Source organism: Silurus meridionalis, chromosome 25 (assembly GCF_014805685.1).
Source record: "Silurus meridionalis isolate SWU-2019-XX chromosome 25, ASM1480568v1, whole genome shotgun sequence".
Lineage (NCBI taxonomy): Eukaryota > Metazoa > Chordata > Actinopteri > Siluriformes > Siluridae > Silurus > Silurus meridionalis.
In genome coordinates this window covers 7,260,961-7,287,258 of record NC_060908.1, presented here as the reverse complement: position 1 = coordinate 7,287,258, position 26,298 = coordinate 7,260,961, and the positions used below count along the sequence as shown (strand labels likewise).

Genomic DNA, 26,298 nt, shown 5'->3' with positions numbered 1-26,298 from the left:
TTGTCTTATTAAATTTAGCTTCAAAAGAATATTTTTCAATAGTGATGCCCAATTCAGGACTAACATGTACATCAATAAGATCCTCACCCAAATCTGAAGTGGTAGCACAGTGGTTAAGATGGACTTTGAATGGAAAGGTTGAGTATGTGATGTACATGCACCACCACACTGCCACTGTACTGAAGAGCAAATATCATGAACAGCAGCTACGCTAATTCCTCTCCACTGCTTCTCTTTCTCTCCCCATCCCGAGGCTTCCTGAGGTTTGGCCAGCTCCAGTCACGTCCCACCTCATGAAGATTATGGACTTTAAAGAAGTAGATGCCAAACTCGCAAACATCCTGAACCATCTAGAGACGTACCAGTGCCAATTGGATCCCACTGCATGTGTGGAGTTTGACATTGGACTTCCTGAAGTGTTTAAAGGCTCTGGCATGGAGAAGCTGATGCTGGATCTGTGATGATCACAAATGTTGAGCTCAGTAGCTCCTACTTTTATACCAAAGACTGTTGAAACAACATTTACTTATAATCTTATACTCCAGTGCTCATGTTAGTTCTCTCTTTCCAGTGTTCTGTATTGTTGAAAGATTTATAATCAAACTCGATGTCACCCAAATGAGGATGGGTTCCCCTTTTGAGCCTGGTTCCTCTCAAGGTTTCTTCCTTATAACATCTAAGGGAGTTTTTCCTTGCCACAGTCACCATGGCTGATCATCAGGGATAAATACACACCATTCACCTTAACTGCTGATTTCTGTAAAGCTGCTTTGAGAGAATGTCTGTTGTGAAAAGCGCTATAGAAATAAACTAGACTTGACTTGACTTGCTGCCAACTCTCAAGGGCTCTGTGTTTTAAATATGAGATCATTGTAATTCGCCCTAAATAAAGGCGTCTGACATATACAGTACCATAATTGCAGGTTTTGTGTACTTCCAGCTGTACACTCATAGAAAATTCTCTTAAGGTTGGGTGAAAGGTATGAAAATACCTTCCAGCTTCCTAAAGACGGAAATGTATGAAAGAGAAACCATGTGTTACTGAGTTGTTGAAGCGCATGGAACAACGAGAGCATGACTGGAAAACATTTGTGGCTTTGGAAGCTAAGGCCATGTGAAGTAGGTGGATGTGTTCCACAAGATGGCGCCAAAGACTCGTCATTTCCTATTTACACAATGATATTTAAAATGTTTGCTCCTCAAAATTAGTATTTCTGTGAAAACCCGACAAATTGCACCCATGTGCTTATGGAGCACCCTATTCCATATATATGCTCTACATTTCATTTTGTCCATGATTTCAACTTCTAGATCGTTTTTACTTTTATTTTTGTGGTTATCTAATGATTATGATTATGATGATTATGATTATCTAATTGTAAGGAAATAGATACAGTAGATTGAGTTACAGTGTGGTTTTAATTCCATCATACACAAGAGCAGCAAATATGAAATTGCCTTCACATTGATTACAGTGTGTATTTTATTATATAAATTAAAACTCATTTCCCAATAATAAATATTGTTAATGTATGTCTTCGTAATGTCTTGGGTTATCACAAGCTGTCAGAACAATCTACAAGTCACTGAACTGAATTGGAAAAAGAAAAATTGTTCCAAATGCCGTTCCCCCAGTAGGTATTTTGATAATTCAATTCAATTCGATTCACTTTAACAATGTACATGGTCCCAAAGAAGCTTTGCAGAGATAAAGAGATTATGAAGTTGGGATGTACACGTTTAATGCCTATGAGTTTGTTCCTTATATAAGTTAATCCCTAATGAGTGAGCCAATGGTGACAGTGGCAAGGAAAACCTCTCTGAGATGGTATGAGAAAGAAAACTTGAGAAGAACCAGACTCAAAAGGGAACCCATCCTCATCTTGGTGGCACTGAATGTCCATTAATCATAGTTTCTTCATTGTTGAGGTGTGTTGTTCAGTGATAGGCACTTAAATGCAAAAGTGTTCATGCAAACTGCAGTCGTAAGCCATTGTAGCAGACGGTTGAGTTCCAATCCGTCGTCAGCATTGTTGAGTTGCTCACTAACTTCCTGAATCTTTTGGATTGTTGATGTGATCGCCAATGGGACAGGATCACTGGTACATCAGAAGCATGTTTGACAAAGAGAGAGAGAGAGAGAGAGAGAGAGAGAGAGAGAGAGAGAGAGAGATAGGCAGCTAGGCGATGCTAAGGCTTCACACCCAACATTCTGATCATTCTGATCAGAGCTTTACCTTTGAGCAACCAATTATTTTGAAATAAGGATTAAGTATACTTATAGTTTCGTAAAGGTTAAGGGCACTGTACAGTGTGATCAGGGTGCAAGTAGGAACTCTGTCAAGACTAGCTATGGCAGCAGCATAACTAAAAAGGAGAGCCAGACGCTATCACAAATTGTGAATGATCTCTGGGAAAATAGACAGTCCACCACACCACAGTCATCAAAAAATGTGAGATGTGAACGTGTGAGTGCGGAGAGACGACAGCATCCAGATATTATAGTGATTGACAGTTTATCTTCACTTTGAGATCTTATAACTGTGAACCATATGCCCCATAGCATATTTTATGAGTTGCAACAATTCTATTGCCTTCACCACTTCACCTTTAAAACCTGTATATATATATATATATATATATATATATATATATATATATATATATATATATATATATATATATAGTACAGACCAAAAGTTTGGACACACCTTCTCATTCAGAGTTTTCTGTATTTTCATGACTTTTGGTCTGTACTGTATATATATGTGTGTGTGTGTGTGTGTGTGTGTGTGTGTGTGTGTGTGTGTGTGTGTGTGATTATATATATATATATATATATATATATATATATATATATATATATATATATATATATATATATATACATATATATACATGTATATATATATGTATATATATATATATATATATATATATATATATATATATATATATATATATATATATATATATATATATATAGTATCAAAGACATTTTGGTGGAATCTCCCATCAGGAGAGAAATGATTTGTCAAGGTGGTTCAGTGTGAATAACTTTGTAGTTATTTCTGGTTATTCTTTCCTTGTTGTAGCTTTTCTATTAAATACAGTTCATTCAGAGGAGCCGGGATTTAGAGCCGCGTGTCATGATTGGTCCAGATTAACGTCAGTCTTGGAGAGTTCAGCGTGTGATTGGCTGATGGACTGTTAGTAGTAGACGGACGCGAGCAGAAGTGTCAGTAGATAGTTGGAGTGGAACCGCAGGTCTGCTGGTGGACGACATAAAAAGTATAGACGTTGATCGTGACTAGGGACTGGGCTTTCACCAACTGGATTTACTTTGCAACCTTTATTTGTTGTTCCTTTTCACATGGGGAGCTGAAAAGCGTGCGCGGTGCATGTTGCAGAATGTTAGTTGTTCCGGTGTTTGAGTTCCTCTTGCTCGCGTGCGCGGCTCGCGGGTCTCGTGCGCTCGGCTCCCACGCCAGCCCGGACGTCGCGAGTAACGCGCGTGCTCTCTCGGATAACCAGCTGGAGGTGTTTGGTGCCACAACCAGCAGCCCGAACCATCTACCTGAGGAGAAGCTGTCACCGTTAACCTCAGCTCCATTCCTCACCACTCCAAAAGACAGGAGTACGACCGGTCTAGTCACAACCACAGTGGGTTCTTCACCCAGAACAATGGCTCCAACACTTCTCAACTCGACAAAGCCTAACATTTCACTAACAACTACAGGAACGTCGAATAACACCAGTTCCTCACCAACCATTACTTCAACAGCTACTACGGAATCCTCCACCAGCACCTTCAGCCCCAACACCAGCACCACCACCACCACCACATCAGAACTTACCACCAAAAAAGGTAATCCATCCAAAGGTAACTGTCCATAAACAAAAGCATTACTTCTGTGGATACTGTCTGTTATTATTGTACTTAAATGTAAATAAGTGTTTACTAATAAACACGTGTTTATTAGTAAAGCTCAGGGCATGCACATGTGTAACAACTGCCAGTCCTTGGTTTTCCCACTCTGACCTTAGATCTCATCTCTGACATGTTTTTGTTCCTCCTGTATACTTCCTTCACACTATACTCAGCATTGCAGTGAGCATTATGTATGCAAGCATTTATACACTTCTGCAAATGTCCTACATGATGATTGTACGTACCAATAAAACGGACAGCACAGAGAACCCAAAGCACTACTAAAGAACCATTTCTCTTTTTTGATTCCTGTTCTTTATGATCGGGTTTTTTGTTTTGTTTATTTTTTCTTGCATGCACTTCGAATGGTCTTCCATGTACTGACATGTCACGGCGACAGAACGCATTTCCACGTTGCCTGTGTGAGAACCTGTTGTGTTTTGTTTGTCTCGCGAGTCATTGATGGCTCAAAGCGAAAGAGCAAACAAAACCCAAAACTCGTATCCGCTTTGTCATGAAACACACCTTTATGTGCCCTCGCAGTGACCGTGACGCATTGGATAAGACAACAACAACAACAAAAAAAAGCAGAACTGTGCCAGGAGGACTTTTTTTGTTGTTGTTGTTATGAATGGGTGTAAAGTTGTGGATTGGGCAAACGGCTTTTTGCAACAATGTCCTATCTATTAAAGAACAAACTTATCAAGCTCCTTTTTTCTCATTTATTTGAAGCTCCAGGGGTTGATGAGGTTGAAGTGTATCCAAGATGACATTTGGTGGAAAATGGGCGGGGGGGGACACGCCAACTGAACACCGAAGTGCCTGGTGCATATGGTTATGGGGCTTGAATTTGATCCACATGCAGAGTTTAGTGTTAATCACTAATATGGAAAGCTGTTTGCACGCTATCCTTTTGTGTTCACAAGTATAAAGGAAATCACGTTTAAGGATGGCAGGTTTTTCAGGCTTTAATTAGTCATCTTATTTTGTTAGTGACTGTTGCTCCTTGTGTTTTCCAATGTTTGCTGTTGATATTAGGTGTCACGCATATACTGATTAAACCTGATTTAGAGCGGGATCTGCGAGTAATGAATGTTCTGGATATTACAGCCAGATTACACATAGCCTTTGTTTTGTAAAAATAAGCTTGTTAAACTTAATCTAGTGAACTTCAAATCGCTCCATTTACTGGCTTATCTTGCACAAGCATACAGACTGTAGGCTAAAACACTCATTTAAAAGCTCCCCAAGCTGTAGGCGAGTTCAAGGAATATATTTACATTGTATTTACATGTTTTCATTTGACAGACGCTTTTATTCAAATCCAAAGCACCAAATGACACGTAAAAGGTGCCATCAAGTGACAAGTAAAGGAATCAACTAGTCAACGGTTTAGCAATGGAAATGGTCAGAGTAAGTCCCAATACTTACGAGTACCTGATCTGCCTTGAGCATTTTAACTACACACCATGCAAGGAAGCTTGGGTTAAGAGGTAATAGTAATATGTACCCGACAGGAATACAGATATACAGGTGCCCTTGAAAGAGCCGTCACTTGTATTCAGAATTATTTCTTACAAAATGAATAAATAGATTAATTAGCCACTAGTTTGTTTTAATCTAGTGCTATGAAATAGGTTAATTAGCGAAAGCACGTTATGCACATTATGGGATGTTACCAGATGACATTCATTCTATGACCTTCATATGACCTTCATTTATATATAAACTGAAAAGGTGTCATTGCTTTTTTAGATTAGTAACATTTCAAATATTTCCCAGGAGAAAAGTGTCCGTTTATATCAATGTAGGCTCTTTTGAGTGTTCTCTCTCTCCTATCTATCTATCTATCTATCTATCTATCTATCTATCTATCTATCTATCTATCTATCTATCTATCTATCTATCTATCTATCTATCTATCTATCTATCTAATATAATATATAATATAATATAATGTGGATTTTGTTTGTGTGTAAATGACTTTATTGGATGCTCCACCGTTAATATGCACTGTGTAGTCTTCATCCTTTGAGACCAGACATTACTATTGGTTGTCTACCATCACGCTTGATGCATCACGTGGACTCGTTTGTGGTTGATTTCCTCTACAGAGCTTTAACCAAGGATGGATGCCAAGCCAGTAAACTGATTGGGTGGCTATTAGAGAAATGTTGTCCAGTTTTAAGGACCTGGGACCTGGATCAATTGCTGTGTTGCTTTATATTTCACTTGCTGATCAATCTTTAGAATCAGGAGCTGTGGTGGTCGATGGAGGTTGGGCTGGCTGGTCATCAGTCATTACTCTAAATTTTTGCGAAGGTCCATCTCGATATTAGGAGTCTTAATTAATAATCATAAATTTGTCCTTTGAGTCCAAAGTTTTTTGCATTATACATTGTTTCCTATGAGTAATGTCTTTTTCTCTGTTTGAATTCTCTGTGCTTGGGCCAAACAAAACTGGAAACGTTAATTGAATCACCGCCTGCAGTCGCCAGTGGGAAAAGCAAACATTATATCAGAGTGCTTTCGAAAGTGCTGCAACACCCTTTAAGCAATTATTTGACTCAGATGGAATACATGCACAGAGCTATTATTAGAATTTATTTTTATTTTCTCCTCTTACTAGGGCAGAATGGCGAATATGACCGTCAGGATAACATGATCCAATACAAGAGTGATACTTATTGTCCCAATATTGTTAGACACAGAGAGACATCTTTCATGTCTGTAGAGCACGTATGGAATAGTAATGAGATGTAACTTTGACACGATTACGCGTAGGTGCCTTTCATTCTTAGACTTTTTGCAGTGTGATAAAACGATTGCATCAAGTCTTTCACACAGCTCCTATCCCTTAAGGTTTTATTTTTACAAAGAAAAAATCAAGTTTGAGCAATTTGCATCCATTCTAACTTCCGCCTAGTACTCTGTTATTGTGCTTTTTTTAGAAGGAAGGTCGGTGCTTATCTGTTTCTTCAGCAGGCAGTGTAACAGAGTCCCTGTGACAAGCTGGAAATTGTCCTCTCCTCAGTCTTCAGTCTCGCCGTCCAGCCGCTCTTTCCTGCCTTTGATTGCACCGATTTATAATGGATGAACCATTTAAGGCGCTTGTGACAAATGGGTCAATAAAGACAAAAGAGGAAGTCAGCTCGTTTCTGCTATTTGGAAAGACACTGCAGAAAGGACTTCATGTTCAGGGATGGACAGGTGGAGTTAAGCAGTGGTGAGAGCGAATCAAAAGAAATTGTCCTTGGAGGAAAGGTCAGTACACTCGAACAAGAACGGATGCAGGACGCTAAAGGAGAATGCACTCATTTGATTTAACTTTAAGTTGCTCTTTCAGTCAAATTGTAGACGAGGTCTAGAAAGGAAAATCTCTCCATCCTGAAGATTAGTTAAAAGTGATTAGTGGACTGACTGCAATAGCCGTATTATACAATTATGCAATCGCCAAATATAACTTCTTTTTGTGGGCATGGAATAGAGAGAGCAGTTAAAATAGCAATGTAATGGGAATATGATGTCAGGTCCATCCATCCATCCATCCATCCACCCTAAACACTGTCCATTCACTCAGGGTTTTGAATAATGTTTGAGGCATTGTTGGAACTGGACTTTCATGTCATGATTTATTCACACTTTATTCATGTTTACATGTATGATCTGCTGTGGCGACCCCTAATAGGCAGCCGAAAGATGATTTTTTTTTTTTTTTTGTACATCTTGTCCTATTCATAACTTTTGTAGCAGCTAAGCATAAAAAATATTTTTTACAATCTACCAGTTTCATGGCTTTTCTGTCCCTTTTTTTTTTTTAAATAACAAAAAAAGGTCATTAAAGAACTGTCTAGAATGCCTTTAATGCCAAACAATGCATTGAACACCCCCTCAATCTGGCTGTACTGTGCATATGATACTCTATACACTGACTTCTAGCACACATGGATGTATTTACGTCTGTGGTTCTTGATAGATGATCATGGGAGTGCTGGCCTTGGATTGGCCTCTCACCGAGACGAACATTAAATAGAGGCGTTTCACTGGCCACAGTGTCTTGTTTACTTTCTTTCTTTCTCTTACTTTTATTTTCTCTACCTCCCTGCGTCTTCTTTCTTATTCACGTCTATCCCTTTCCCTCCCTCTGAGATCTTGTTTTCTAAAGGGGAATTCAAGCAAACAAGCAAAATATGCTATAAACATTTTCTATCATTACTGTATGATTATTGTACAGCTGTTATTTAGATGTGTTGTAAGTTTTTACGATTCTATTGTTACTTCTTAATGATTGCTTTTTTTTTATATCCTGCACACAGATCATTAGACTTGCAGTTTATTGTTTGTGATTTGAGTTAATCTTCTGCGTGAATAGAAAATGGCAGCATGCCACAAACTCCTTCAGCGTTTCTCCACGTCTCTCAATTTATGGTGACATTTTCAAACCCATACACCGCTGTCCCAATCCCCCAGCTGCTCGTCTGCTAAAGACAGGCTGGAAGAAAGAACCCTCTCTTCTTGTGTGGTTTTTTTTTTTGCAACATTAGGCTTCAGCACAAAGCACAGTTTGGAAGCATAATTTGTTTCCTATTGAAAGCAAAATCTAATAAAGTACCAGCCAAATTATAAATGCAGAACTGTAAAATATGGAAAAGGTTAAAAGGATTTATTAGAAATGTGATCTGGGACTTTTAGGTAAGTTTTAGAGTAAGGGTGAATCTATGGTCATGTGACTTAATAATGGGACTTTCTAAGGTTTGTAATAAAGATAAAGGTTTGCTGAATGTTTTAGGGTGACAAAAATGCATACATTACTTGCTTAACTGATTTATATAGTAGTGGGTTTTCCCAAGTGAATGGATGATTAGTACAACAGATGTTCTCTTGCAATATTACTTAACAGGTGTATGTCTGGAAATATCATAAGAACAGTACTAAACATACATTTGCTGCATAAACCCAGTGTACAGCAATGTGTGTCTTATATTGCATTATATTGGGCAAAGAATCTATCAGCATAAAATCCTAGTGATTCAAGATGATTTGTGACTCCATTGTTATCTCCTGCACCAAATTGAGTGTGTAGTGTAAATCTCCTGCCTATTTTGTGCATCTTTCTCTGAAGGAGAAAGCGAGTCTCCAATTCTGAACAAAGCAGCAGCTCCAGTGTGAAACAGTAGCTTAAATGCAGCAACACCGCTTTCTCTTGCTTCAGCACTTTAGGGAATTTGTTTTGCAGCAATCCGAGCCGCTTCCATATATAGCGCATAGGAGACTTTGCCGTTGGAAAAAGCACGAAATAAAAAATGAGCCTAAATTGCAGAATGCTTTAACTATTAATCATTAATCATATGTGCACGTTTGAGGCTGCCAAAACATTGCAAAGTATCTGACAGCAAGTCTGGTGGTTTATTATTAGCATTCATTGTAGGGAAAAAAATTCACTTCAAGATTTATTATACATTCTGCTCATCTTATTTATTTATTTATTTATTTATTTATTTATGTTTAACAGTCATCCATATTTACTGAGGTGTCCTATAATGTAACCCCATGAAAATAATTAATGGACTCTTTTGCTGTGCAATCAAGCAATAAACTCGTTTTTATTTTATTTAATTTATTTTTTTATGCAAATGATCTCTGGTGGTGCTGTGGCGCAGCGAGTAGCGTCGTTGCTTCACGGCTCCAGGGTCTGATTTCTGAGATCAGGTTACTGATTGCGTGGAGTTTCTGAATGCGTTTTCTTTCGGGGTTCTCTGTTTTCCTCCCACCCATGAAAGGATTAGTTATGCTAAAATTGCCAAGAGGTGATTGTGCGCATCCAATGATTCTAGGATTGGCTCCGGATCTATCAGGGATGAAGCGGTTATTAAGGATGAATCATTGACTGAATTATAATTTTCAAAAGTGAAAGCAGTTTAATGACTGATTTTTATTTACAGGACCTCGAACTGTTTCCTCTAAATGAACTAGAAGGAATGATATGGAGTTCATGCATGCTCTCATGCATTATCCTGTCATTTGGTAACTCGATTTCTCTATTTTAATACGGCTTTGCCAACATCGAACAACAGAAAAACATCAGGATTCAAATAATTCCGAAAGACTTACACTGGAGCATTTGGATGTGGATTAAAACATCCGTGCTTGATTGTTTTTCTGGGCATTGTGCCTGTATGCTGTGGCTGTGAGAGATTAAGCGTTTAAAAACCCCACCCATTTTTTTTTTTCAAGGATTCGTTTTCTCCCACGCACAGTATGTTATATTGTAGAAACTGATAGACACGTTGTTGTTTTTATTGTTTTTTGCAGCAGAATCTGAATATGGATCCAGCCTGTAACAATCCAATTTAATAATGCCGAGGTGTTTGAGGCGCATGAGTTCTCTCCTCCTGCCTTCATTTCCCTGTGTGCTCATTACCTAGATCTCAGGTGGAAATCTAGACCAATGAGGTAACTGGGCAAGCAGAAATTTAATGAACTGATCATCATGACAAAAATAGGCCCTCAAGTATAATAACCGCCCTGACGCCAGACTATTTTAGTGCTATTTTAGCGCAATAAATGTATGTTTTGGAGACGTATCATGTGTGCGAAACAGGAATTCTGTCAGCATATTAGGCTTATGAAGCGAGCATGCATGAGCGAGTATTCAGCTCATCAGACGGCCATTTGTGCCTGACGGGGTTTTGAATATCGTCTGCCATATGGAGTTGTTTCTTTAGCTTTGGTAGTTTAGTTTTCTGTCGCGCTACTGACAATGCAGGGCGACGGGATGCCACATAGCCTGAGGGAATCAGGCTTATTAGACTGGCTTATTATCAGTATTATTAGACATTATCAGAACAAACATTTTTATGTCACAAAATCCAAGCAACTAAAGCTGACCCAGGGCTTTGGTCCTAGTATGAACATTATTCTGATGTCAGAATCCTTTTCTGAATCCAGAAGTGGGAAGTAATGAAGTACAAATAATTTGTTACTTTACTTCAGTAGATTTTTCTGGTGTAAGTACTTTACTATTTATTTTTCGGACAACATTTTACTTAAAGTTTTTTACACAGATATCTGAACTTTCTACTTCTTAGATTTTCAAACCAAACTCATTACTTTAGTTGATTTTTTTGTTTGCTTAGTTAATTTGGGGAAATCTCGCAATTTTTTTTTCTTGTCATTGCCGTGTTTTTAGCCCATCATCATTTCCTGTCTTTGCATGTTTTTTTTTTCAACCTACCACTGGTGTATCATTTCCTGGCTGCCACGCCCCACGTAGGCTAGTTTACAAAGTTAGCAACAAGAAGTCTGGGGTTAACGTGGATGAGACAGAGGGAGTCAGTGACGTAAACATGACTGAGAACAGAGACATTCCTGATCACTTGATCGTCATCATCTTTTCCCTGTTTGTGTTCTATATAGTGGATGTTCAGCCTGGATACATTCATTAGGTAACATTTGAAATTCGTTTTGTATTAATATTAATATGATGTGAGGTTCAGTTACAAGCATGACACTAAAACTACTTTTTACTACTTGAGTAAAAAGTGTAGTCAGTACTTCAACTCTCACTAGAGTCTTTTAAAACATGAGTATTTGTACTTCTGCTTGAGTGAAGGATGTGTGTGTTTTGCCACCTCTGTCTGAATCTTACAATACATATTCTTTTTGAACATCTCATTACCCATTTAGTCCCCATTTGCCATTATAATAACCTTAACTCCTCTGGGAAGATCTTCCACTAGGTTTTAGAGTGTGCTTGTGATTATTTGTGCTCATTCAGCCACAAGGGCATTAGTGTAGTCAGCTACTGATGCAGAAGGCCTAGGATGCAGTCAGTGTTGCAATTCATCCCAAAAGTGTTCATTAATGCTTGAGGTCAGAGCTCTTAAGCACTCAAGATCTTTCAATTTAGTGTTACCCTTATCATCATGGAGTTTGCTTTGTGCACATGGGCATTGTCATGCTGGAACAGATTGAAAGGAAAGGGAAAGGTCAGTGCCACCGCCTCCCCAGACATCCTGTACAGTGTTGTTCCTCCAGCTTTGTAGCAACAGTCCAGATGAACCCTTTTTTTTTTAATACATAGCGTAAACATTTTGAGTTGTTAAAACCTTAAAAAAATAATCAGTTTTTTTCAACATTGTTTGTCATATTAATGGGAAATCCAGCATAAATGTATTGGACATTAAAAACTGCCAGAATGCAGCATGTGTTGTATCAGAGACTTGATCGATCTAATTAACGATCGAAAATACTATAAGTACTGTGGTGTGGGTGGTGGCATTCGCATGAAAGTTGAACACTATACGGCCAAATTGTCGATGAAATAAGCAAACTATTTCTTTTATAAACATATGATATGGAAGGCACTCAGGGTAAACCTTTTCCTTGACCGAAACGTTTTGGGTTTGCTTTCTTGTTTTTAGGGCAGGTTGTAAAAGTATACATTCTGGAGCACAGTGCATTGCGAGTACAGACATGTCTGAAAGGTGTCTGATGCATGAAGTATAAGTTAGGCTTGGCTTGTGCATAATGATTTTTGTTGCCCCTGCTTGTGATTTACTGTTTTGAAAGCTGTAATGAGCCATTTAATAAACCGGAACTGAGAAAACTTCCCGTTTTGTGAAAAAGTCAAATGATACAAAAATCTATATAAAAAATTCACTGTTCATCTTGTGCTGAAAGTGCTTGCTTCAGCTGTAGATGTGCGAATGTGAACTGTCACTACGTTGAAGTCTTCACTATCCGTCACCCTTGATTTTGAAAATGATAGGAAAATGTGCAGATGTTGACTGCCGATGGCTTCGTTCCACATGCATAGGGCTCTGGCAGGGTTTTCATCAATCTGAGCAAGTGTCGAACTCCCTTCTGTGTGTAATCTGACAGCACTGAGCTCTCCTGCAGCGAGACAGGTGACAAGTGTGAGACGAACAGAGTCTCTAGCAGAAGTCTCCAACTGCTTTATTTGTAGCTGTCACCAATCCCAGGCTGGAAACGGCCCACGAAAAGTCCAATCAGTAGAGCTCATCTGTGGAGTATGCTTTTCAGCTGTTCATTTCAGAGCCATAATCATTTGGTAAACAGCCACAATCTCTAGTCTCTCAGGTGGAGACCAAGTCAAAATGCACACCGTGATATTTACTCAGTGGCTTGTTTTTTTTTTCGCTCTTTTGCTCGGAGGCTCAGATGTCTTAATTTCCTCTGTTAACTATGTGGACCAGTAACAGATACTCACCAAGGGGCTCAGATTCTGGTGAACGCTGTACATCATTTCCTACTCCGCTCTCTGCAGAGTCCTTGGAGGCTGCAGCCTGAATTTATTGGCTTGAATAAAGATTTGATCATATTAAACATTTTTACCTTTGACAGTTCAAGTTCAAATTCAGTGATTAAAAGTCTTATTTTGTTCCACTTTGTTTTTATTCCAACCCAGTTTATCAGACAACAGGTACAAACAATGGAGGGTGTAACCTCCTCTCTCTGAATCACATCTTTTTTTTTTATTTTTTTTTTTTACTGCTGCTATGTCACTCTACACTCTATCCTATATACCCTCTACCTCTACCCTCTACATACACGGGCTCAAATGATTTGCTAGTGTCACTCTGATTGGTAGATGAAGGTCACTCCTTCCACCATTAGGATTAAACCAGCTGATGTTTAATCAGGCTTCCAATTATTTTTTTTCTTCAAATTTTTTCAACATAAAATTTCATAATTTTTTGATTTATGTAGATTTTTTTTTCTAGGCATTGAGTTAAATTTGAAATAAAATGCATGACATTTCACAGAGAAAAAGTAGTTTATCATATTACACACTATATTAGGTTATATTGGTATTTTATTTTTTTTTATCTGTAATTGAGTTCAGCCTCAGGCTCTGGGAAAACTGATCCAACAATTAAGGTGTTGAGGATTTAGTTATACAGTTTATTTAGTTTATTGCGTATAAATGTTCATGTTGTAGTGAATCTACAGTGAATTTTTTTAGATCATTCTACTCAATAAATGTCAAAAAATAAATAAATAAATAAATAAAAGCCACATCCCTCCAGTGGAAGCTGGTGGATGGTATTATTACAGTGTGATGGTGCACGTCTCTCAGCTTTCCAATTGTGTAATCTTATCTTTAGCAAGGTCACCTCTAGTACACAAACATATCTGTCTCTCGCTCTTCCAGTGGGAACCGTACTCGGTGTGAGCTCCGTCTAAATATATCTCTTCACTCCATTTCTCTCCCTCCAGCAACGATTCTGAGCGTATAGTATAAAATTGTTTCGGTGACGGTTGACTGTAAAATAGGCATCACGGTACAAAAGTGTGCAAAGTCAGCCTCTGTGCGTGGCGCTTGATTTGTATGTTCCGCAATAAAGCCATGCTAGCAGGAACTTGCAGTTTTCTAATGATGAATTATGCGGCAAAATCAGCAGCAGCCTCTCATCTCTGGAGGGCCGTTTCACTCATGTGCTTTACTTTCTGACCTCCCAGCCAAGCACAACAATCCAGCGTAGGCAGTTTCCGAAAACCGTTCCAACACCGTTATGCCTGCCAGTGGCTTTCTTTCAGCATGTGTGCGCTGAGAATCTCGCTTCTCCCTACCCCGCATCTTCTCTCATTACTTAGCTCATGTTTAGTGCTCGCTCCTCTAGGAGGTATCATCTGCTCTATCTTTGGGGGACAAAGAAACATGCTGCAGTAATTTCTCCCCACATGACCACACAGCTCACAGCATGCGAGAGGAGGAAAAAGCAACACCATTAGCAAGTCACCAGTTTGGGCATTTCTACACTGTATGTGATATAGTGTTACTGTATTAGGTGTTTTACACTATCATTTTATCTTGTTGTGTTTGACTTCGTACATGTTCTCACCCTCATGAAAAGAAAAGCTTCCAGCTTGTGCAATGTGTTTGCAGGACCCCAGGCTCACTGCACACCTCTAGCTCTTTCTCAGCCTTGACCCTGGCAAGCATTCATCTGTTTAGAGCACATTATCTGTTCATTCTGAATAATGTCCTATTTGGTTACATGCCTACACTAAACAGTGCATTATTACTGTACAATGTTTAATTGCACAGGGTTTCAGTAGTATATGTAGTATATTACTCTAGCAAAACTTCCGCTCAGCAAAATCAATTTAAAATACTGTGACTACACTATAGCCAGTATATACCTCCCCCCATAACACACCATGCATTATTGATAAACCACAACACATTACCTGCTTGTTGAACTAGAAGACATGCCAGACTAAGCTGAGAAGTTATTTATCTGCTTCAAAACCAAGAGATTTGTAAAAGTCATAGCAAAAGGGTGAAACTTCTTCACTATACAGGTGAGAATTGTTACAACTGATAAGATTATACAACAAAAGAAAGAATTTCAGAGTTCAACAGGGAACCTGTGTAATTTAGTTTAGCTAAGATTCTGATTTAATAAGATGCGGCCTAGTGAGTTTCTATATTTCAGATAGAGAATAGAAAGTAAAAATAGTGTAAATGGGGACAAATGCAGTAAATAGTAACAGTGCATTGTTCAGAACAGTAGTGATGTATTGATCATTGAAACCAGGACTGTGAAATGGTTCCACAAGACCAATATCTTACACAGTGATGGGGAAAAGGGGTGGGGCTTGCAGGGAGTCAGGTGATGTTAAGAGATTTTCGAACACCAGCCAATCATTCCAGATTTATACTTGCAGTGGGAGAAATAACTATTAATCTCCCTCTGATTTTGTAATTTTACCCCCTTGCAAATAAATGAACAGTCTAGAGTTTTTATGGTAGGTTTATTTCAACAGAAAGAGAACGAATATGAAAGAAATCCAGAAAGAAATAAGAAATCATTATATATAAATTATTTGGTATTTGATCAAGTGATCAAATACAAAATTCAATCCTCTACCAACCAACAAGAATTTGGCTCCCACACACCCAAATAAGTCCTGTACCTTTAAGAAAGAACTCCTAATATCAACTCATTATGTGTATAAAAGACCCGTCACAGAATCAACCTCTTCCATTCAAACCTCTCCACCACCATGGGAAAGACCAAAGAGGGACAAGACTGTAGACCTGCACAAGGCTGGAATGGGCTACAAAACGATCAGATTGGGAAGGGGATCAAATCCTTATTTCACTCGATCAAATACAAAATAATGAATATATAATATAAACAATTTTTGTTTTTCTGAATTTCCTTGATATTCTTTCTCTTTCGGTCAAAATTAACCATTTCAATTTACAAAACAGCAGGGGATCAAATAATTATTTCCTACACTGTACTTTAAACATATTGTAAGTTATACTTGTAGTACTCTGAAGTTAAAATGCAGGGTTTCTACATAAAACATAAAAAAACAGGTTGCCAAATCTGGATTTAACACTTTGTTTGTAGGAATATTAAGCCTTTATTTCAATTTGTGGGGATAAAAAAAAAAAAAAGCTGAAACATGTATTGGTAGATTTTAATTTCCAGCCATTTCTTGCCTATTGTCATTTTTAAACGGAATGAACTATGTTGTGAAAGTAGCAGCTCATAGATTATTGTAAAATGTGGTGGAGGGAGGAACAGGCTACCAGGCGGTGTCTGTTAATAATGAAGAATTAAACCACACCTGTCAGTCATTCTCGATGAATATTTGGTTGAGCCCATTTAGTTATTATTTATTTTTTTATTTTTTTAATGGGGGAGGAAAAGAATCAAACCAGTGTACTCCATTATTCACATATGGAGCTCCTGCACAAAATGTCTGAAGAATGGCAAGCTAAAATGTAATCATTTATGAATTAAATTGGTTATCAGGACAGGAAATAATTCCCATTAGTCAATAATTAAAGAATAAGAAGAGTTTATCCCCAGTTTTCAGTTCCTGATAACAACTCTGTGCTTTAACCTAATTGTTGCAGGAGTTCAGGATTCTGAGCACCCAGTTTGGAACAATATGCTACTTCTCATGTTTTTTAAATGAGTACAATTCTGCTTTCCACTCCGTGTCAACATGCCTTAGGAAATAGAAACCCCCGGCCAGCAACAAAATGCCCCACCAACAGAGAATAGTCATTAACATTTGATGACATTCTTAGCTCTTCTCTTTGCTTGACAGAATATTTCTTTCCTACAACAGTGCAGAGGGTTATTATTTATGAATTTTTTAAATAGATGAGCTTTCCTGCTGCTGTCAGTCTAGCCACTGTGCACCATGTGGATGAGACTGTTGGGATTTTGCTGCAGGAAGTGACATGAGATGAAGAACGTGAACAGGCAAGACATCCTCCTGACGCTGCTTTTAAATGCTGTAGTTTTGAATTGGTGTTTTAACAGTTTTTCTGGTTAGAAAGAACACTTTCTATTTACATGTATGCCATTTGGCAGGCACTCATATCCAGAGTGTCCTATCTGGTCATACAGCTGAGCAGCTATGGGGTTAAGGGCCTTGCTCAGGGGCCCAGGAGTGGCAGCTTGGTGTGGCTGAAGATTTGAGCTCAAGACCTTTTGGATTCAAAGTCCAATGCTTTAACCACTAAGCTTCCACCTCCCAGCACACTTTGTGTTCTCCTTCCTCAACATTCAGCACGTTGTGTGTTTTGAGATGCTTTTGCACTGTTGTAAAAAAGTGGTTATTTGGATTACTGTAGACTTTGTCAGTTTGAACTACTGTTCTTTCTCTCTAATGAGCAACATGAAGCTGCTGCTCACTGGGCGTTTGTTTGTTTGTTTTTGCACCAATTTGTGTGAACTCTACAGACTGTTGTCGATGAATAATCTATGAAACGCTCAAACCAGCGCATCCTGCACCATCATAACATGCCATGCTCGAAGATCCCATTCTGTTATTTCAATCTGCAGTTTTGTGTCTCATCATCACACAGGCGTTTGACAGGGTTAAGTTCTTTTACAATACCCAGCATGAAGCCGCACTCCTATTACTTGTGGACTTGTGACTAGAAATGACTAGCAGGTCTCAGGGATAAAGCAGCACATAATGGAATGAGACAGCTTGCTTTCCTTATTGACTATTAGATAAATAATTCATGCAGAATACAGTGTGATAAATGTGAATGGCCAAAAAAAACAAATTTTTGAAAAAATAAGATTGTAACTTTAGGATTGAGGAAGTGCTATGTGGGAGATTATTACAGAATTCTGTATATATATGAATATCAAGTGTCAAATCTCCCCAGTGCGCTTTTCTTTTTGTACTCAGGTAAGAAACAGCTGTAGTCATTTAGTCATTATCTGGAAGTCTGTAAACGACAGAAAGCCGTTTTCTTTCGCCAGCTTTCTGTAACACTTTTCTTTTTTTTTTTCTTTCAATTGCGAAACCTCTGAACACAACCCAGCTGGAGTCAGCTAGCAAAAACATGTAATGAACGTAATCTTTCTGAATTGTCTTCCACGTCAAAGATTTGTCGATAAAAGGAGTTTGTTTTTTTGTGTGTTTTTTCACTCTTCTGGAGGCAACAGTGTGACCGCTGAGAAGAACGAGTCGGCAGATATTTTTCAATAGTTGCCGACTGGAGTTTGGTCTTCTTATCCTTTCATCTTTTACTTTTTTGTGGATTTGACTTTTTTAAGATTTTTATCATACAGTAGGGGTTTGTCTGATAATCCCCTTATTTTATTTTTTCATTCTCTCTTTTTTTTTTTTTTTTTGTCCCTTTCTGTTTCAATGCCTGTTTTTTTTTTTCTCTCTCTGTCTATCTATTTTGTTCGTCTTTTTATTGCTGTCTCTGTCTCCTTGTCATGGTCTCTATCTACCATCTCCATCCTTCCATCTCTCTGTCTATGTCTGTCTTTCTCTGATTCTGTGTTTCTCTGTGTCTTTGGTTCTCTCTATCTGCCACTTTCTTCTCTCTCTCTCATCTGCTTTTTATCTTTTGTCTCTGTAATTCTACTCTGTCTATTTTATTTCTCTCTGTCACTGATTCTGTCCTCCTCTTTCATCTGTCTATGTCTATCGTTGTCTGATTCTCTGTGTGACTATCTGTGTTTTATCTTTTGTCTTTCTGTATATCTCTCTCTCCTCACGTTCTCTACCTGGCTCTCTCTTTATCTCTTTATGCTGTCTCTGTCTTCCACACTCTTTCATCTCTCTGCCTATGCCTGTCTTTCTCGGATTCTCTATGTTTTCTCTTTTACTTTGATTCTCTTCATCTGTCACTTTCTCTTTCTCTGTCTCTTAGGCCCTCAGTGTAACTGCAGCACAAACGGCTCAGTGGACCCTGACAGCTGTGACCCACTCACCGGCGGCTGTAAGTGTTTGCGTGGCTATTCCGGACTCCATTGTGAGCAGTGTTACACCGGCTATTTCAGAAACCACACAGGTGCCTGCCAGCAGTGTGACTGTGACTCATCCGGAGCAGCGGGGCTGCAGTGCAATAGGTACGTGAGTGTTTTCTTTCTTTTTTTTTTTTTTCCTTCTTTTTTTTTTTCTTCTCTTCCACAGAGCACTTTTCCAGTCGGTAGTGCCAGATTCCCTCAAGCTAACCGCTACATCTTGCAGAGCAGCTGCCAAAAATTGTTGTTGACTTGAAAAAAGTTTTCAAGTCAAAAACAAAAATGCTCATTTGCATACATGATGTTTACCCTTGGAGGAGTCATAATTGGAAAAAGGTGAAGCAGGCTATTATCATTAGCAGATCATTAAATATGCCTGATGAGTTTGTCATGTAGCATTGTGCTTCTCACGGCTATCCTACCGGTGCACGTGATCTTATAAATTTGCAGCCATTTTGTGGACAGCGCTCAAGCGCCCAAGTATGTCTCCTGCCTTTAGTGAAAAAAAGAAGAGGAACGCCATCACATTAGAGCAGAAAATCAGCATTAAGCAGGAAATGCTGTCACAGTCATAGAACCATCTTTAACTTACAATATTTTCGACTTACGATGGGGTCGTATCTCCATCGTAAGTAGAGGACAACCTGTACAGCGCTCCGAGTTTACCTGCCACTTCTAGAATGTGTCATGGCAGTCTTTTCAAAGCGCAACAATCACCTTCAGCGATTGCGCCGGATCTCCGCAATGCCGTCAAAAAACAGCGACCTTTGAGATGGATCTTCATTTTCGCCAAATCTGGGGATTAGGGTGGGGCGAATGTGAGATCATGTTGTTTCCGGTGAGAAACTCCTGTGAGGTGAGCTCAATGACTTAACTGTATCCTTAGCAGATGTGTTAACACTCATGGTCAGAACACCACAAGTTGCACAGCTTCCGTTGTACACAGGACGGTGTCTTTTAAAGGTCAGTGATCCCTGTGACTGTGCGGCCTCGTGCTGCCATCTGTTGGTGTGCCAACTTTGATACCACCTTGTACATCGGTGGCTCATCCTGCCTCATAGCTGTGTTCACAAGCTACACCATGAGAAAAATGCAAAAATTGCTAATAATAGCAAGTTTGTTCGATGTTTAGTTGGTTAGTTAGTTGATCTGTACCTACCCACTATATAAAGAGCCAGTGTTTGAGCTCTTGAACACTTTTAGACACTCTGTAACAGGTAACGGGGTTGTTTATGTGTATAAATATACACCTGGAAAAACTAGATGCAGTAATTGTTTTGCCACTTAAAGGCGACTCAGCAGTTCTATGGAATTAAACATAAATCTCTCTGCTTTGTCAAAGCAATGTTGATTCCCTTACAAGGAACTGAAGATAACATTCCTGTCACCTACACATTTATGTAAAGCTTTAGATTTAATCTCAGATATGGCAGTCACAGTAGAAAAGTCCCATCAAGTGGCGTAAATGAAACAACAACATACACTGATTTAACACTGAGGTTCCTTTAAAAAGGTCTCGTCATTAACAGTCATGTTCATGTAGTAGTTCTTTTTTGAACGTCAATGAGCTGCAAGTGAGTGAGTTTACACGCTGTCACGAATCATGTTTTTCTGCATTCGTGTTCCTACACTTTGTCGTCGTCGTCAGAGCGGTCACATGCAAAAATGGGCCTGTGCTGTTTTTCACTGATCAAAAGAGCATACCTGTTGTCATGCTGCGTCTTTGATGTCTTTGATAGTTCAGCCAACTGAAGTTATGGCAGGGAAATGACTCATGAGTCATTCATTTGAGAATCGTATCATATCTGCCTCTGACCGACAGTGAAGGCTTGATGGCAGTGCTTCACGTTGTATCTCCAAGATGTGGGTTTATGGTTTAGGCCTCATCATTAACAAAGTTAGTTCTACCACAGATCTGTTTTAATGCACAGACATACTGTGTATAACTTCTGTACAGTTGTATATACAATGTACATATTGCATATTGCAAATTTATATACCGATCATTCTTTATATATGTTGTGCCTTACATCGATCTGCCCTAACAATATTTCACGTGTATATATACCTTTACTAAGTGTATTTAGCTTTTGCACAATTTATTTTAACTGCCTTAGCCTTTGACTTGTACTTTCTCAACAGTCTGCTCATTTTTCACTGCCATAACCTTATAACTATTTACTTGTTGAACTTTTGCAACAGTGTCTGCACTTCTTTCACTGCTATAGCCTTTTTATTTATTTGCTGTACTTTTTTTTTTTAAATGTAAATTTTTATTGCTGCAATTGCATGTCGTTGAAAACTAAACCTATTTAGTGCATTTAATTGCCATTTTACATCATTACACATTACATGGCCACGTAGAGTAAGTTATAAGAAACTATTCTCATAACTTGAAACTCATAATTATTCTCACTCATGTATTTATCTATTAAATCTCGCACAGCATCGCGATGTGGTTTTCTTGTCCCCCCGGGGAAAAACTGCTTGAAATTTTCCACGCACTAAATCTGTGTATTTATCACCATCTTTAAAAACGTGCTCCACTACCTGCTCTACTTTTTTCTCCGTTCCTTCATTTTTCATTTTGCAGCGCCTCCTGTGTTTACCTGTTTAGAGCGCTTCAGAGATAAGCAGGCAGTGCGTTATTGTGGTCCGTTGGAAACACAGTGCTTCGTGTTTAGTTAAATAGACTAAACGAAGCATCGAGGCAAATAATATATTTTTGTAATCGAATACTTGAGTTACTTGAGGAATCGTTACAGCCTTAATTGCATGTTTGTCTCCACTTGTCACTTTGCACAATTGCTATTATTTGCATTTCTGATTGATGCTAAACTGTATTTCGTTGCTATGTACCTGTACTATGCAATGACAATACATTTGTTTCTATCTATCTATTAAGGCTTGGCGGGTTCCACCATTATACGCCTTCACTCATCATTAGGCATGTCTTTACCGTCTTTACCGGAATATACTCTGGCAATGGTGGACACACTCTGACCCTTTACTAGTACACTTTCCCCAAGTGTTCCCCAATTTTGCTTCATTAAGTCTTAATTATTTAATGGTACACCTAATATCATGTTCCTTTTAGATAAAGGGCACAGCCAGCATATTTATTCATAGTCTGCTCACCGAGGACCTTGTTACATTGCAAGCTAAAGAATAATTTTAAAAAATCTTAGCGTACTATACAAACCATCAGAGCCAATACATTACGCACATGCTGGAAAGGGACCATGAATATATATTTGCCAATTATTTATGCTCACTGTGCCATAGACAGGCGATAATATTCAAGCCGCTCATCCAGGACTCTTCTAATCTTGGCAGCCACAAGACTGTTGCATTCTGCATAATAATCGCATTATATTCACAGAACTGGCAACATTTTTTGCAATAAGTCCAGCAGCACTGACATAACCACTGTTGTAGTTCATTATTTATGTGTAAGTGCACAGTGTTTTATTGCTCACAGGATTGCATACGTATACTTAGCATGTAATATCTGTAAAATATCAGTCAGAAAATCACCAAAATGCCAAATCGGCAAAATGTCAGATGAAACTGGCGACTGGAGCCTGTTCCTTTTGTCTGTGCCACTGAATGTCAATTATTATAGATATCATAACTGACACGTTGTGATTAACAGTTAAGTGAGAAGTATCATGGGTACAAAAAGTAATGAATTAACCCATAAATTGCTGTTATTTTGACTTTATAATGCAAAACTAGGCATAGTTATAGTGTAATGACTTGGTATTATCTAACTAGGTGATTAACTGCTTAAAAGAAGCTGCCAAAATAAAATCCTGCTTTACACACTTCACGCCTGTGCTCCACAACCACGAGAGAGCAACTACCAGCAACACCAAGGATTTGTCGCTCACCAGTGTAAAAGTATTAGGCAGAAACTTGCCTACCAAACCAGGTTCTTTTAAAGCCATGCATGTTTTTTTTTAAATTACTGTTTAATGAATAAAAATAAGTCAATTTAAAACTAATGGGGTGGGATTTTAAGACATTTCCTCTGTTCACTTCTTTATGCATGTGTTGCACATATGCAGACCGGGGCTGAAGTTAGCTTTGCTCTGATGTGCCAGGACAGTGTAAGTAATTATAGCCTGGAAGCAACAGACCGCCTGCAGTTGGAAACCCCAGTCTAGCGAGCCTCTGCCACTCACTTCTGTTTGAATTGGAGATCGCACAAAGCATGCAGCCGCCTCAGTTTGACTCCAAGCATCGGCTCAGCTCTCCCTTTCTCCCGCTGAGCATCAGAAGGAAGTCGCAGCCAAAAATTAAACAGTCATGATAAACTGTCATCCACTGACACTTTCCATGGTTTTTTGTTCTACTCAATTGGAAATGTTAGTTCCTAAGTTATTTTTATTAGAATGTTTTTTGGAAAAAGGCTTGTCTATACAGCGGTGGCAGGCCATGCATTTCACATATAGGCCTCCAGTGATGTCCAACCTGAATCAATCAATCACTTAATGCCACGACAATAGAAACGTAGATCAGTATTATACGTAAACGCAGTATAACAGCGCTGCATCAAAGACTGGTGCCTCATGCAGTGAGAATGAATGCCATTACTAAAACAAGAAAAGCAATAAGTCTCCTTTCACTGCAGCCACAGCTGCACCCCCTCACATACATCATTGCTAACAGAAGTATCAATATTAAGCTCATAACATGGCCCCAGGTTTTCTGTACATTTTTGCATTACAATTTTTCCTGGGGATTTGAAATTAAGAAAAGTTGTGTGTTTTTGTCTAATTTCTGCAAAAAAGAAAACACAAAAGTATAAATGGTTCATGAAAAAGCTTTAACTGTTTTGGCTGACCGTTCCTCATGAAGTCCAACTTTTAATTTTTTTATTAAAATAAGTCTTGTGAATGATCTTGTATAAGTAAACCTGCGACCAAATCAATTTATTCTCTTGTCAGCCATTGTGAAATGAAAAGACTGTGTAGTTTGCAGCAGATGCAGGTTGCGAGTCTGACTAGCACGTGCTCTCCAATACCGTAACCATAACGTGAGAAACGCTATGAAATGAAGAGAAATTGACTATTGGAGAAATTAAATACATAATCATGGACAAACATTTTATATATATTCAAATATTTAATCCCGATTAATCGCACGATTGTCATGAGGTAAACTGTGATTAATCGCATCGTGATCGCATATATGGTGTTTTTAAATTTTTTTAATCATCAGGACACCAAACGGAACTTTTGCTATATTTCCACATTGCCATGTTTTAATTGTCTGATGTGTGAACCATTGTGGATTTTGGTACTTGATTTAAGACTCATCTGTAAAACAGTTTTAGTTTTTACAGATTTACAGACAAAATGTATTTGTCGTGGAATTTATTTATTAATATATTTTTATATCCGAGTAAAGAAAGGACGTCTTGGATAAATGTGTGTTGCGTTGCAGGTTTTAATTTCGCCTCTTAAATGATTAGTTATTAACATTTTTAATAAAAATGGTCAAACATGCACATAGCATTAATCGTGTGTTAACAAAAATTTGTGCTGTTAAAATTGATTTGCGTTAACGCGTTACTTTTGTCCTAACATATGTATATATAACTCTAATATACACATTAATGTATGTATATATGTATCTGAATGTGTATGTTTGTATATGTATGACAGCCTGCCACTGCTATACAGTATTAAAATGTGCTTCACTATACAGCATAAACATGGATAGGCAAATGAAATGCAAATTGGAGTGTAGATGTAAGAGTTGATTTCTTTTTTTATTTTTTTTCTGGCAAGAAGAGTAAAAACAATACATTTGGTCAGTTGTTGCATTTAAAAGATTGGAGGACCTAGGTTAGGACCTTTGCCCTGCATGAGTATTTTTGTTGCTTACCAGCAGTAGCTGTCAGTTTGCTGAAGATATACAGTATGGCTTGCCCTATACGGTATGTGTATATGTGTAAGCATATACTTGGCTAAAGCACATTATAGTCTCTTGTAAAATGGCATTATTATTTCCCTGCTGTAGCGTTATGGTATTTGCATTGTGTCTTAATATATGGCGGCCTTTTCAAAACACAAACGAATTATGCTATATTGGCAACATTACATCGCCCCACTCAGGTTTTTTACCCCAGGGTTTTTTATTCCTTGTGTGTTCAGCTATAACCTTCCAAAAACTTCAGAAACCCCCTCCCATTTGCTCCTTGTAAATCACGCTACCTCAACCTCCTGTTTCTGCACTGAAAATGATCTGGATCTGATCTGTTCCTGTTGATTCATTGGTACTTTTGCGGATGCTCCCGGCAAGTTCATAACTTAATCATACATGATTGCTGTAAAGCGCAAACATGGTGCTGACTTGCTGGTCAGAACATGCCAATTTTAGCTAATCAGTTCTTTATACTGGCATCCTAGTTATTTAAAAAAATGTTGTGTACAGTGTGGGAAATAATTATTCGATCTCCTGCTGATTTTGTGAGTTTACCCCCTTATAAAGAAATAAACAGTCTAGACGTTTCATGGCAACGGAATATATATTTTTAAAAATCCAGAAAAAAACATTAAAGAAAGGTTATACATTTAATTGTATTTGATCCCGTCCCAACCAGCAAGAATCCTGACCACCACACACCCAAGTTAGTCCTGTACCTTTTAATAAAATACACCAGTCACAGAATCAACCTCTTCCATTCATACTGTAAACTATCTTCTATAATATTTTTGACTTGGCTATAAATTCTGTGTCAATTTTAAACTGTCTGTTTAAAGAAGTGTCCAGATCAGTAATGGTTCATAGTGTCAGGTCATATTTGGACATATTCTTTAGGGCCCGGGAGAGGACTGAATGTTGACGGCTCATGAGTAATGTGTGATCCTGACTGATAGCCCCTTCTGCTTTGTAACCCCTATGCCACCTTTCTTCATGCTCGAATATATACACCGGGAACCTGATATGGATCCCATTACCATTAACAGCCAAATTATATAGTTATTTTGTGTTGTTTAATCTTGTTTCTGTCATTATCAAGTTTTAGTTTGGTTCTAGCCATCTGCTGTGGCGCAATTGTGAGAATGACGGTGTCCTACA

General features: G+C 38.3%; 1 protein-coding gene across 3 annotated transcripts in view; it reads left to right on the top strand.

Annotated features, from left to right (window-relative positions):
• Positions 1-3,231: 3,231 nt before the first annotated feature.
• The window catches only part of si:dkey-220k22.1 (multiple epidermal growth factor-like domains protein 9), a 102,021-nt gene continuing 78,954 nt past the window's right edge, over positions 3,232-26,298 (top strand). For 2 of the 3 annotated variants that reach the window (XM_046839147.1, XM_046839146.1), the window contains exons 1-2: positions 3,232-3,883; positions 19,113-19,311. In XM_046839147.1, coding sequence (XP_046695103.1) covers positions 3,412-3,883; positions 19,113-19,311 — 671 coding nt within the window. In that variant the 5' untranslated portion in view covers positions 3,232-3,411. The remainder of the gene's footprint in view (positions 3,884-19,112; positions 19,312-26,298) is intronic. The other variant, XM_046839148.1, reaches the window with a different exon arrangement.